We start from the raw sequence: 13,328 nt of genomic DNA on the forward strand, positions 1-13,328 counted from the left end.
TTTCTTTTCCAGTCTGGATATCCAGAGGAAGGAATTGCTGCCATTTTCTCTTTTGAAATCTTAAAAGATGAATCTTTTAAAGATTTTATTGAGGTATAATCGATACAAACGTATGAATATTTCTTTGTGTCACGAGTTGAGAGTTTGTGAGCCTAATGCCTAGTGTTACTTGCAGTATTGAACGGGACTTTAACAGGACTAATATTCTAGCCCTGACTGGGTTAAGTAAACATTTCCTAGAACTAGAATCCATCGTGTTTGGGCCGTCATAGTGCAGTATACTTAATCAAATGTGAGAAATTGGTGAAACACTAAGGTTGTTTGAAGCCAATGGCTTCTAGGCAAAGTCAGTCTCTCTGTTCCAGAAGCAGGAGGGGATCATGGCAGGCAGGTGATGCTTGCTTAGCCACCTTCCTGGGTGGTCCACCGTTAAGATGAGCTTTTCCTTCTGGGTAGGAAGGTGGTATGTCCCCACTATCTTTTTTGTGTTTTTAAGTGTTTTGTTTTGTTTTTCTTTCTCATTGCGAGCTACAGTTTTTAAGCCTTCTTTGTTACAGTTGCAAAAATCCTTTTTCTTCCCCAGGTGAGATCTGCAAATCTGTGAGAGAGAACAGGAGAATTGACATTGGATGTGGGATGAGGGCAGGGGCTCTGTGGCAGCCTGGTGGGGCACTTCTGGCAGCAGCCAGGACCTTGTACCCCTTGAGGAGGGCTCCTTGGAACAGGGGGGCAAACCCTGATTCTCAGGATAGAGACTGTTCTCATTAACCCCCACACGCAGGGTGGATTTTTCTTGCTTTCTCAGGGTCAGTCACTTGTTCTGTAAAGAACAACCCTGTTACTTAGATAAGCCAAATTGCTGTTCATTTTATATAGATTTTGGGTTTCCTCTGCTTTTTCTTTGCCTTTTTTCCCCCTTTAGTGTCACACCAGTATAGATTTCTGGAAATTGTCACATCTATGACCTAATCCTCGGAAACTAGTGAAGTGTTAGTCATTGGAAATTGCCGATAATTATTTCTAGAGGGTCATTTAGTGACCTTTATGTGTAGTGTAACCATGGTGATTTAACTAGTCCAATTAAATCATGTTAAGACTTTTCTTTTCCTTTTTTCTTATCAGTAGAAGACAAATTGATATAATTTGGAAACCAAGAACTGTAAAATATGTTTTTACAGCTTTGCAAAAGATGAACTATTATTCTGTCCTCCTAGATCATATGGCCTCAGGTTCTGATTATACCATAAAGTCTGGCAGCTTAAAGGAGAAGAGAGTAGAAGTGATTTTTGGGGTGACATTCTGTGTATGAATGCTTTCTGTTTTTAAGTGTTTATTTTGACTCCTCTTGGCTGCTGGCACACAGTGTGCTATTTGTTTCAGGAGCTCAGTGGTTATGTGTACGCTCTGATTGCCATTGGAGATACGACGTGAGTGTCCTAAGGGCTAACAGAATTGGTTCTAGCCATAGCTTACGGTCTTTGAGATCAAATAGTAATATAAATTACCCAACAGTAATACAGATCTAAGTCAGTAAATTCTTATTAATTATTAAAATACTTGGTGTTACAGTTCGAGAGTCATTGCTTTTAACTTTGTGCTGTATAGGTTTATTGATTTTAGTAATATCTAAATATAGTATCTTGGCATTCTCTGTGTTTAGCACATTAGAGGTACAAAAGTACATTATACCATATGAGAGAACGAATTAAATATGTTTATGATTTTCCGCTTAGAGTGTGCATCTATTTGATTTTTGAAGTCTTTCCCGTAGCAAGGTTAAGGACTCTTGCTACATCATTTCCTAGGGAAAGTGCTCTTTGGAGAAGCAGCAGCCTTGGAGGATGACTCCGAGTCCAGATCGGAGGGCAGCAGCCCCGCCTTCACAGGTAGGTCTCAGGGAGGGACAGTGGTACCACCCCTCCTGTCTTTCTCTTGGCCCCTTCCCTGCTCCTTCCCTGCCCCTCCCCTGCCCCTCTCCTGCCCCTCTGAAGGGCTGTGCTCCTGGGAATAGTGGTAAAGCCAGCTTGCTCAAATGGTGGCTAGTTCATACTATTTTTAGGACATTTACTTTGAAATGTATGTGTGTGTGTTTTCTTGGATCAAATGTTTGCTGTTTTCCTTAGGTTCTTTGAAAATTAGGTTTACTCCCTGAGCATAACTCTTATGTAGTAGGGGATGGTAGGTAAGTGTCTCGTGAATTATATGGGTTGTAAGAGGAAAATGGGATTAAAATTTGTCTGTGGACCTCTTAACTTGAGAGAAATTTACATTTGTTTACAGATTCTTTATTCACATTATGAGAGAAGTATTGATTAATATGCTAATAATTGGATTAAATGAGTGGTATAATCCTATCCAAAAGAATACTTTTAGACAACCGAAAATAGGACGAAAGTATTTGGGAAAGAAAATCTGAATAATTCCAGTGGTGATTATTTATTTACTCATTTTTTATAAAACAGAAATCTTTTTTTTTTTTTTTTAAATTACAAAAGTAAAAGAAAATCCAAATTCTAGCTCTCTGCCACATTATATAGCTTGAGGGCTCACTGACCCAGTGGTCTTTAGGGAGCACTGCTAACACCTGGGTGTAGATCTTTCTTTATCGATTTTTACATAGTGTGTGACTTTTTTAATGAGAATTTAAAAACAGAGCTAGGAAAACATGCTGCACATTTGCGCTCCAGGAGGGGAGGACTGGCTGCTTCTAAGACAGCTTCAAGCAGTCTTGAACAGGGTCTGGGAAGAAGGCAAACCCATGTCAAAGAGATGGTGACTTCCCACTGTTTCTGAGTGCTACCTGCTGAGCAAGAGCACCCACATGCTTATTTATGCCCAACCAGCCTGCCTGTGGGGCGCGGTCTGGCTGCACTGCTCCAAGCTGAGGCTGAGCAGTTGCTCAGACACTTGAAGTGGTATTGTTCCTAAGCATACGTCAGTTTTTACAGTGAAATACCATTTGAGAATTTTCATAGCATTTAGGAAACACCTACTGATAATCCTTATTTTATGACTATGACATGGTAATAGAGTGAAGGGTAAGTCAAGAATACAGTAAAAAGCAATTTTAGTAATGTTTGAAGAATGCACTCATCTTGCTTTCGAAATTTACTAGTTCACATTTTCACTCTATTTCACGATTTTTTGCAGTTAAAACATTTGGTGACAGTGAATTTTGGGGTATTTTATAAGCATTTGATTCCCTGTTGAATGTTTCCCTGGCTCTTTGAGGAATGTGTGTTTCTTTGTCTTCAGCCTCAGTCAAAGGTGAGATTGGCGGTGAGCTGGCTGCGTCTTCTGGAGTCTCCACTCCTGGCTCTGCCAGTTCAGCTGCGGACTCTGTGGGCCATGACATCATCACCGAGCAGCCCCGGTCACAGCATACGCTGCAGCCAGACTCGGTGGATCTGACCAGCTGTGACCTGGCGAGCGCAGCCACCGATGGGGACGAGGAGGATATCCTGAGCCACAGCTCTAGCCAGATCAGTGCCGTCCCGTCTGACCCAGCCATGGACCTAAATGATGGCACCCAGGCCTCCTCCCCAGTCAGCGACAGCTCCCAGACCACCACTGAGGGACCTGATTCAGCTGTGACCCCTTCGGACAGTTCTGAAATTGTAAGTGGGTGAAGGGCTCGCGCCAGCAGGCCCAGACCTAGACCCTCCTGCTCATTTCCCTCTTCCTGTCTGACTCACTAAGGAAAGAGCAGAGATTACCAGCTCAGGTCATTAATGGGGAATTCAACCCCATCTAAGACCCTCCCTGAAGACAATGGCTAAGTGTCATTTGTGTTGAACATGGAGGTCAGATTAGGTTAGTTGATGATATGAATTTTGCTAAAATTGAATGCATTTTAAATTCATTAAGAACTTGCTGAGTACAGATTAAATCATTACTTAAAATATCTGTAAGGACCCTATTAACAGATCTGTGGTCTTTTTTTTTTTTTTTTGAAAGATTTTCTTCTTTTTTCCAGAGTTTATTTATTTGAGAGAGAATGAGAGTGAGAGAGAGAACATGAGAGGGAGAGGGTCAGAGGGAGAAGCAGACTCCCTGTGGAGCTAGGAGCCCAATGTGGGATTTGATCCTGGAATTCCAGGATCATGACCTGAGCGGAAGGCAGTTGCTTAAGCCACCCAGGTACCCCAGATCTGTGGTCTTAATACATTGTAATTAAAAACATTAACACTGTGTATCTAACTTTTTTTGGGGGAGGCGCTTTTCAAAACCTTCTGCAACATATCCCCTTTTATAGAGCATGGAGTTAAGTATATTACTGGTTTCTGAGCTAGCAGAGAGGAAGTACCTTAAGGATGGTCTGAACACCAAGTTTGGTAAAAGTGATACAGAATTTAACACTCCTTTTTTAAAAAAACAATTTGTACTGTTAAGTGTTCTGTTATTATTGAATAGGTTTTATTAAGAACATTTTTGGTTTGGTTTTTGGGTTTTTTTTACGTGGATGAATGCAGAAGCATCGAATGACAAAATCATGAGATAAATCACTGGCACGTCCCTATTGAGCAGTTGTCAGGTTGTCACGTGGATTCAGTTTCTGATGGCCACGTGGATTTGCAGTTCCTCTGGTAGAGCTATGAGCTCACAGCTGGGGTTTTTAACTAGAAGACATGGGGAAGCGTAGGACATACAGTTGGAACATTATGCAGGAAAAATGAGAAGGTTAGGGAAAGTGCTGGCCATTAAGTGTGTGGGGGAGATTCTGCTGTGTGTTTATTGCACCAGCTTCCATGGGCTTTCTTGCCTCTTTACGATGGATGGTTTCTGGTGGGTTTGTTAGAAGTAGGAATGAAAGGCCATGGGAAATTCTGAAAACTTTCCACCTCTTGAAATTACCCCACTGTTCACTGGGTAACAGTGCTGGGAACGGGACCTCTGCAGGTCTCTCTGGCTTGTAGAAAATGAACATCTTCCCTTCATAATTCCCACATTGGTGGAGTTCTTTCCTGGTTTATGGGATGCTTCCCTGTCTGTTATGTAGTCATTAATTATTTGCTGAACAAGTATACTGAGTGCCTGTTAAGTTCCATGGAGTGTTCACAAGCTGGGGACGAAAGTAGAGGGCACAACATAAAACTCCTTGCTCACACGAAGCTAATGTTCTAGAGGGGTCAAGAGACCCCTTCCATTACGGACCGGACAGCAAAGAGCTTTGGCTTTCTAAGCCATATAGCCTCTATCACATGTTCCTCTCTGCTGCTGTCCGGTGAAAGTAGGCATTGACTATATGTAAATGAACTAGCATGCCCATAAAACTTTATTTACAAAAACAGGTGGTGGGCCAGGTTTGGTCATTAGGCAATGGCTTAACTACCCCTATTCTAGGCAGAGTGTGTGCATGCATGTGGGGGCATATACTAAGTGAGTAATCAATAAGTAAACAAATACATAGTTAGGTGGTGATGAGTGCCATAGAGGAAAAGAAACAAGTGAAGGTATAGAGAATTTCCTCATGAGACAGCCCAGTGCGGTGGCCAAGGGGCTGCTGCCAAGAGCCACCCGGATGAGAATTTTGGCTCAGCTGTTTCCTAGCCGTGTAGCCTGGACCATGTGTGAACCTTCTTGCCTCCGTTTTCTTATCTGCAAATGGAGGGTAACAGTACTTGCACTGTAAGACTTATGATGATGCATATAAAGTGGTTTTTGATTCTGCCTGGGGTGTAGTAAAATATTCAAGAAGTATTGTTTTTATTATGGTGAAATTTCTCATTTTAATACATTTTTTTTAACTGAGGTAAGGTTTTTTTGGTAAACTAGTTGGGACAGTGGAGGTAAATCATTTCTTTCTTGGTTGATTTTGAACGTGTGGTATAGCTAGGGACTCGGAATGACTTTTTAAAAATAATGCAGAGTTTATTTCAGTTCCTGCTAATGTATTGAGGTTCTGTCACTCAGTTTTTCAGGTAAATTACATGAGATTTCAAGTGAATGTGTAAAGTTTCACAATATGGATCATAATTCAAATTTACAGCCAAGTGTATGATACACTGTGTCTAAAACTTAGTTGATTTAGTTCTGGCAATTTAGAAGCTAACCTAGTGTAGTGTTAGGTATTTGTCTAAAAGAAGGTATTTCTCTAAAGATTTTTCTCATTGTTGACTTATTGTAAAACTTGCTTGTGAAGGTAAAGATTTTTGTTCAGGTTTTTTTTTGTTAATATCACAAAGAGAAATTTTCAGGTTGGAATTTCTTTGGCATTTTTATAGTCATAAAGCTTTTTGTAATGTAGTAGCAATGTGTGATCAAGGAAGCTGATCATGGACACGCACACCTCTCTGCACATTTCAGGAAATGACCTTTGTGTGAGTACGAGAGATGTGGTCCGTGTGATTTTTGCCTTTGCCTTTCCATGTCGGAGAGCCTGTCCCTTGGTGATGTACCTTCAGAGCCCTCACCAGCCCCTCTCATACTGTGCAGGTGTTAGACGGTGCTGACAGCCAGTATTCGGGGATGCAGATCGGACAGCCACCGGACGAGGATGAGGAAGCCACGGGTGTCCTTCCAGATGAAGATGCAGATGCTTTCCGAAGCTCTTCAGTTGGTAGGTGGACCTCAGCAGTGCACTGTGGAAATATTTTCTTCAACCCTGACATCGCAGGGTTAGATGTCAAGATTTTTAGTTGTCAAGATTTCCAAGAAGAAATCTTAGAGTATTTTTGTTTTCTGAGTTGTAAATAGCAAATAAGGAAGGTCAGTTGAGGAATTACTGTCCTTGTTCTTGATCTAAATCCTGTACTTTCATGTGGACTTTGCATAAATATGAATATTGGGTTTTTTTATTGGAAACTTGCCGCTCAATCTCAGTTTCTCTGATTATGAAGCTCTTCAGCAAGCACATTTACTGAGAAGCATGGGCCACAGCAGACAGGCCTCTGACAGCAGCATCGATAAATTTGTCTCCAAAGATGAAGCTGCTGAACCAGGAGATCAAGAAAACAAGGTGAGATGTTTAGGCAGAAGACCACTTGGCCTTCTGAGCTTCTGTGAGTGTTTAGGATTACTCTGGCTCCTGTCCGTGTGCCTTACTTCTAGCTTTCCCATCTCTGAGCTTCTGCCCACCTATTTCCCCTTAAGTAGTGACCACTTCCTAGGTGTGCTCCTCTTTTCTGCCTCTACAGATACTACCCAGATCCTTGAGAACTGGCTCAAGTTCTGCCTCCTGAGAGTCCTTCCCAGACAGATTTGTCTTACACTGATTGCTACCTCACCTGATTTCTTGGGCCGATCATTTGATGGTCATGCTTTGTCTTGCAGCATGTCTTGTTTTTGTTTGTGGAATAATACATTTGTTTGTTTACATAAAATACATATAAAGTTTGCCAGAGTGACCGGTGCAAAGTGCGCTCCCTGGTGGTGTAAGTGCTGTCACCACCCTCCATCTCCAGAACTCTTTTCCCTCTCCCCAGACTGAAACTCTGTCCCCATTCGCCACTAACTCCCCATTCCTTCCTCTCCCCAGCCTTTGGCTCCCACCATCTCCTTTGTGTCTCCCTGGACTGTAGGACGGGCCTACAGGTGGAACCATGTGGTATTTGTTCTTTTGTGACTAGCTTACGTCAACTGGGTATAATGTCCTCAGACTTCATCTGTATTGTAGGATGTGTCAGGATTCCCTTCCTCTCTGACACTGAGGCATATTCCACTGTGCAGACTCCATTTTGTTCTCTTTATCCGTTGATGGATCCTTGGGTTTACTTGTCTTCTGGTTGATGTGAATGATGCTGCTGTGAACTTGGAGGTGCAGGCTTCTCTTTAGGACCCTGCTCTAGGTTCTTTGGGATAGACACCCAGAAGTGGAATTTCAGAGTCCTCTGGTAGTTCTAGTTTTAGGTTTTTTTTGAGGACCCTCCGCACATTGTCCACAGTGGCCACACCAGTTTGTGCTCCCACCAGCCACGCGCAGGGTTCTGGTTTTTGTGGGTCCTCACCTAAGCTTGTCATTTTCTGGCTTTTTTTGAGAGCAGCCATCCTACTGGGAGTGAGGTTGTATGTCACTGTGGCTTTGACTTACATTTCCCTAATGATGAGTGATGTGGGACATCTTTTCATATGCTTCCTGGCCATTGTATTTTGTCTTTGGAGAAATGTCTGTTCAAGCCCTTAGTTTTTAATCAGGTTTGGGTTTTGTTGTTGTTGTTGACTTTATCCGATGAATTGCTTGTAAAATATCCCTGAATTGCTTACCTTTTTACCTGTAAGTGGCTTTTCTTCCCAGTTAATTTTAAATTCCTTGAGGGCAGGGAACAGTTTCGAACTTAGTCCGTCTGCAGATGCCCAGTCATCCTGCAGCCTCTGTGCTTCCTTCCAGGTCCTGCCCCAGCCAGGTCTGCCCCCTCTCAGCTCTGGGCATTCGTAGGGCTCTTGCCTCTTCCTGAGTAGCTGCCCTTTGTCCTCTAGATGGTGGCTCATGCTGTTCTTGCCTGAGCAACCTCTCCTGAGTGCCGGCTCCCAGCTGCCTTCTCTCCAGCATGTCCTCACTGCACCTTGAGCTCATCGCTGCCACCGCCCATGTGACCCTGTGGCTCAGCTGCCTCTGACCGCTCTGATTGGGCTCCACCATGGTCTGTGAGGACAAAGATGGGCATCTCTGTGTGCCCAGCGCCTGGCATAATTGGTGCTCTGGACCTGTTTGTTGAACACACTAGTGAGTGAATGTGCTGGTTCCTTGATCCTAAGACCAACAAGTGTTGCTTTCTGTGTTGTAGCCTTGCCGGATCAAAGGTGACATAGGGCAGTCTACCGATGACGATTCTGTTCCTCTTGTCCATTGTGTCCGCCTTCTGTCTGCTTCATTTTTGCTGACTGGGGAGAAAAATGGTAAGTATAGAAAGGCAGGTACAGACCTGAAGGAAATACTGACATCTTAAGGTCACCTCGTGGCTGATTTATGCCTCATTGCTGTAGCAGAGGGAGGGAGTAGAGTCTGGGCCCAACGGTGGCTTTCACTGACTGATGGGAGAAGGGAGGGGATGCTGGGGGAGTAGGGTTACTGGGTCTAGTTTTGTTTCTGTGGAAACTAAATGTTGGTTGCTTGGAAGGTGACCTCAGTGGTTTCCTTGCAGTGTTGGTTCCGGATAGGGACGTGAGGGTCAGTGTGAAGGCGCTGGCGCTCAGCTGTGTGGGAGCTGCTGTGGCCCTTCATCCCGAGTCCTTCTTCAGCAAACTTTATAAAGTGCCTCTTGACACCATGGAGCACCCTGGTATGTTACAAGTTCATGGCTTGTCCCTCACATTTAGTCGGTACTTTGGAAACTACTTCAGACCATTTTTTTGGCTGTTGTGGTTTAGAGTAATATGTGTTCTGAGTTGATTTGTGGTATTTTTGAATTGTGTTATAGCTCCATATAAAACTCATAAATAGTGCTTTTTGCTTTTTGGACTCCCTGTCGATGCAGCATTTCATTTAAACACACGTGACGAGACAGTAGATAAGTGGGAACATAAGAGCCACTTTACATACATACTGCATTTTTACCAAAAGCACAAATCGTGTATAATCAAAATTGCTTTGGGTCACACTCAGCCATGCCAGATGTTCACACTCAGAGACAAGTGGCAGCCGAGACGAGCAGAGCAGCCGCAGATCCAGCTCCTGTAGCACATGCTCTGGGACCCACTCTCATGGTGGAGTAGATGGGGGAGGAGCCACACTTCTAAAATTATCCTCCTGCCTTCTCCCCCTTTCCTTGGGCAAGGGGACACACTTGTGCTTTTGAATTCATATTAGGTAAGTGTGGACTAGTTTGAATTTCTCTAATCTTTTTTTTTTTTTTTGGAAGTGAAATCTTGGAATTTTATTATTGGTTGGCAACCTGGAATTATAGTCCAGAACATCTGTTGTGTTGAAGTGATAGCAGACCTGTGATGAATCTAGAATCCTTAAACCTCACCGTATTTTTTTTACTGCTCATGGCTATTAATATTCAAGTCTCTTCTAGATTTGGATTGCCCCCCCCCTTTCTTTTTTTCCCTCTTTCCTGAGAATGAAGCTTTTGTTCTGAGTTAGAAAGTTGATAGTAGGGGCTTGTATAGTGGCTGGGCAATTTATCTCTACAGAGGAGCAGTATGTGTCAGACATCCTGAACTACATTGATCACGGAGACCCCCAGGTCAGAGGAGCCACGGCTGTTCTCTGTGGGACCCTCATCTCCTCCATCCTCAGCAGGTCCCGCTTCCAAGTGGGGGACTGGATGGGCACCGTCAGATCCTTGACAGGTAATGGTAGAGTTTCCAGTGCATTTTCTAGGTAGAATGCCCAAGTTCAAGTTTATGTAAAGGTACTTACTATTTGCTCTTCTGGTCAGGAAATACATTTTCTGTGGTGGACTGCATTCCTTTGCTGCAGAAAACTTTGAAGGATGAATCTTCTGTGACTTGCAAGTTGGCTTGTACAGCTGTGAGGGTAAGTGTCATCTTTTGTGGAAGTCAGTTCTTTGATTAGCAGATTTTGCCACTGTTATAACTAAAATCGGGCTTAATACTAAATAGTCATAGACGTTGCAAAGCTGTAAACAGTAGCAGCCGTGTGTGTGTCTGCCATGCCGCTGCAGAAAGCAGGTGTCACCAGTCAGGTTTGTTTCCTAGGGTGTCGCGGGAGTTTCAGTACTCCAAGTGTTTGTTTGAAATGTTTCTTTTCATAAAGGGTCTATTTAGACATACACTTGGCCAACATGGAGGGTAAAACCTGTTGAATTAAACCCCACCGGCACTCTTGGGCCCACAGGGTGCTGAGTTGGGGGCCGGGGGGCTGCGACGTTGTTCAGTGAGCTCCGTGCCGTGTCCCTGCAGCACACAGCACACCCGGTCTGGACGCGGTGGCGTGCTAGACCTTTTTAGATCAGCTGGTCTGTGAATCACAGCTGGCCAGTTACCAACACTAATGGTTAACTAGTAAAGATCAAAGGAAAACCCTGACAGTTGTCACATGAATAGGATACCTTCCCTTTTCAGAATGTCATGGCAGGAAGTGTTCCTTAATTCCAGATGATTGTCAGGTTTCAGTTGCTCTTTGTCTGCGGGAGCACAGCAGGTCTCTGACCTTGAGTCCACTCGCATCTGCTGTGTGCCCTGAGGGGAGGGGAGGGCACAGCCAGAGGGCCTGTGCCGGGGGGTGGGCTGGGGTGGGGGCCCCCTGTGGAGTACAGGGCTGCTTAGCAAAGGGCCCGGCTCCCCTTTGCTGAGGCTTGTTTTAGAACAGGTTTACCCCTGCTCTGCGGTCACAAAATTGGTGTCTGGGAGTAGAGGCCTTGACTAAGACAGCAGTGGGAGGAAGGAGGACATACGGTGATGGGGAGGGGACATGTTTATTGCTAAACGAGTTAAGGACATTTCTGAGGGACCTGGGGAAAGTTCAGCATCCCTGCCACGGTGAGAGGAGGAGGAAATGGGAACACCACGCATGCTCATGCTGTCGGAACCATCAGGAGGCAGTGGTGGCGCTGAGCCTGACCCCATCACATGGCGACCTTGTATTCCAGCACTGTGTCACGAGTCTTTGCAGCAGCAGCCACAGCGAACTGGGGCTACAACTGGTCACCGACTTGCTGACTCTGAGGGACAGCTCCTACTGGCTGGTGAGGACAGAGCTTCTCGAGACTCTTGCAGAGATTGACTTTAGGTGAGTGATGAATCAGGTTCCTTAGGTCTGTAAACCAAAGCTGCTCAGGAGTTCGGGCCAGGAACTGAGAGACCTGGGTCATTGCTTCAGGTGTTCATTCATGATGGTCGTCAAGTCACCTGTGAGTTGGGAGTCTGGGTGGCGTGGAGAGCTGATGCTGCTTTCCTCCTCAGCTTGCTTTGTGCTTGGGGTTTTACAATACAGGTGGAGGATTAGGTCTTTCTGGTGGTCTCAGTCACCTGAGTGGCATGGATGGAGGGTACAGGAGAGCTCAGACTGCCATCACTCTTGCTCATGTGGACAAAAGGAACATCCTCATTATACCGAACTTAGGTCACACAGCTCATCTGTACTTTGTTGCAATTAAAAAATAACGTGATACCTTTTGCATTTTCTAAGAACAAGTTTGGCTTAAGATGTCTTTTGGGAGGGGAAATTTCTTCTATTATCCAGGCGTTTGGGTGTTTTCCACGCAGCTGTTACAATGTGCTTGCTGTGTGCCAGGCTCAGGGCTAGTGCCCCTGAGCGGCTAGTGGGTAGTTTCTTTCTCTCTCAGCATGTCTCTCTGAATGAGGGGTTGCTCTCAGCTTTGGCTGCTGGGAGGGACCCTGGGCCAGGGGCAAGGAACCTGCCAGAGGCTGTGCAGCCCCTCCCTGGAGTCAGCAGGCCCCTCCCCTGGTGGCTGAGCTTACTCTGAGGCCCCTTGGAGTCTCTCACAGTATGAGATTATTAGTATTTATTTTGAAGAAAACAGTTTACTAAGTCTGAAATGAGGAGAGGAATATGAAGTCCACTTACTTAAAAACCTTGGTCCTTCCATGGGTCTGAGATCGTGCTCCCTCTGTGGTCTTCTGGGCGGCAGGACCAGCCCCCTCTGAGCCGCCCTCTGTGTCCTGCGTGTCAGGGTTGTGCAGGTGGACAGTGGGTGTCCATGGAGTCACTAAATTGTTTCATGTTAAAAATGTTCTTTTGTTAGGTTGGTGAGCTTTTTGGAGGCAAAAGCAGAAAACCTGCACAGAGGGACCCATCATTACACAGGGGTAAGCAGTTCATTTTTGTGAGGCCATGTCGTAGCTTCCAGGAGTCGTGCCTTCTCAGGGGTGTGGGTCTCCTCTGAGCATGCTCTGTTCTAGACTGACCCTGCGATTCAGGTTGTGACAGTCATGCTTGTGTGTGTGAATTTAAGACTAGTGGTCGTGAGCATTCCCTCAGGGGCCTTCCAAAGTATCTTACATGAAATGGGCTTAAAGACAGATGTCGTATCTGTTTTTGTTTTCTTCTCTCTGAAGCTTTTAAAACTGCAAGAACGAGTGCTCCATGATGTGGTCATCTATCTGCTCGGGGACGAGGACCCCAGGGTGCGGCATGTTGCGGCAGCGGCCTTGATAAGGTATCTACCACCCATTTTCTCTCTTTGCTCTCTTTGGTGGAAGTGCAAAGTGGTAGGTGGAGGGGAGCTTGGTTATCTGAGAGTAGGTCAGCATTCCCGGATCCTGGACGCTCACTTTCAGCTCCTCTGAAAGCATCAGAAAAGACCAGGAGTCTAAAGTGAGGGTGAGGGGCGCCTGGGTGGCTCAGTGGATTAAGCCACTGCCTTCGGCTCAGGTCATGGTCTCTGGGTCCTGGGATCGAGCCCCACATCTGCCTCAGCATCCCTGCTCAGCGGGGAGCCTGCTTCCCTCTCTCTCTCTGC

General features: G+C 45.1%; 1 protein-coding gene across 4 annotated transcripts in view; it reads left to right on the plus strand.

Moving 5' to 3' along the window:
• Positions 1 to 13,328, plus strand: part of HTT (huntingtin) — a 136,323-nt gene that overhangs the window by 43,295 nt on the left and 79,700 nt on the right. For all 4 annotated transcript variants that reach the window (XR_006605262.1, XM_045075081.1, XM_045075083.1 and 1 more), the window contains 11 exons: positions 1,806 to 1,886; positions 3,256 to 3,617; positions 6,436 to 6,559; positions 6,840 to 6,958; positions 8,724 to 8,835; positions 9,081 to 9,218; positions 10,075 to 10,233; positions 10,323 to 10,420; positions 11,496 to 11,635; positions 12,612 to 12,675; positions 12,925 to 13,025. Coding sequence is in view for 3 of the 4 variants with exons in the window: in XM_045075081.1 (XP_044931016.1) it covers positions 1,806 to 1,886; positions 3,256 to 3,617; positions 6,436 to 6,559; positions 6,840 to 6,958; positions 8,724 to 8,835; positions 9,081 to 9,218; positions 10,075 to 10,233; positions 10,323 to 10,420; positions 11,496 to 11,635; positions 12,612 to 12,675; positions 12,925 to 13,025 (1,498 nt within the window). In the remaining variant the exon portion in view is untranslated. The remainder of the gene's footprint in view (positions 1 to 1,805; positions 1,887 to 3,255; positions 3,618 to 6,435; positions 6,560 to 6,839; positions 6,959 to 8,723; positions 8,836 to 9,080; positions 9,219 to 10,074; positions 10,234 to 10,322; positions 10,421 to 11,495; positions 11,636 to 12,611; positions 12,676 to 12,924; positions 13,026 to 13,328) is intronic.

This window comes from Mustela putorius, unplaced genomic scaffold, assembly GCF_011764305.1.
Source record: "Mustela putorius furo isolate JIRA1106 unplaced genomic scaffold, ASM1176430v1.1 tig00000083_pilon_pilon_pilon, whole genome shotgun sequence".
Lineage (NCBI taxonomy): Eukaryota > Metazoa > Chordata > Mammalia > Carnivora > Mustelidae > Mustela > Mustela putorius.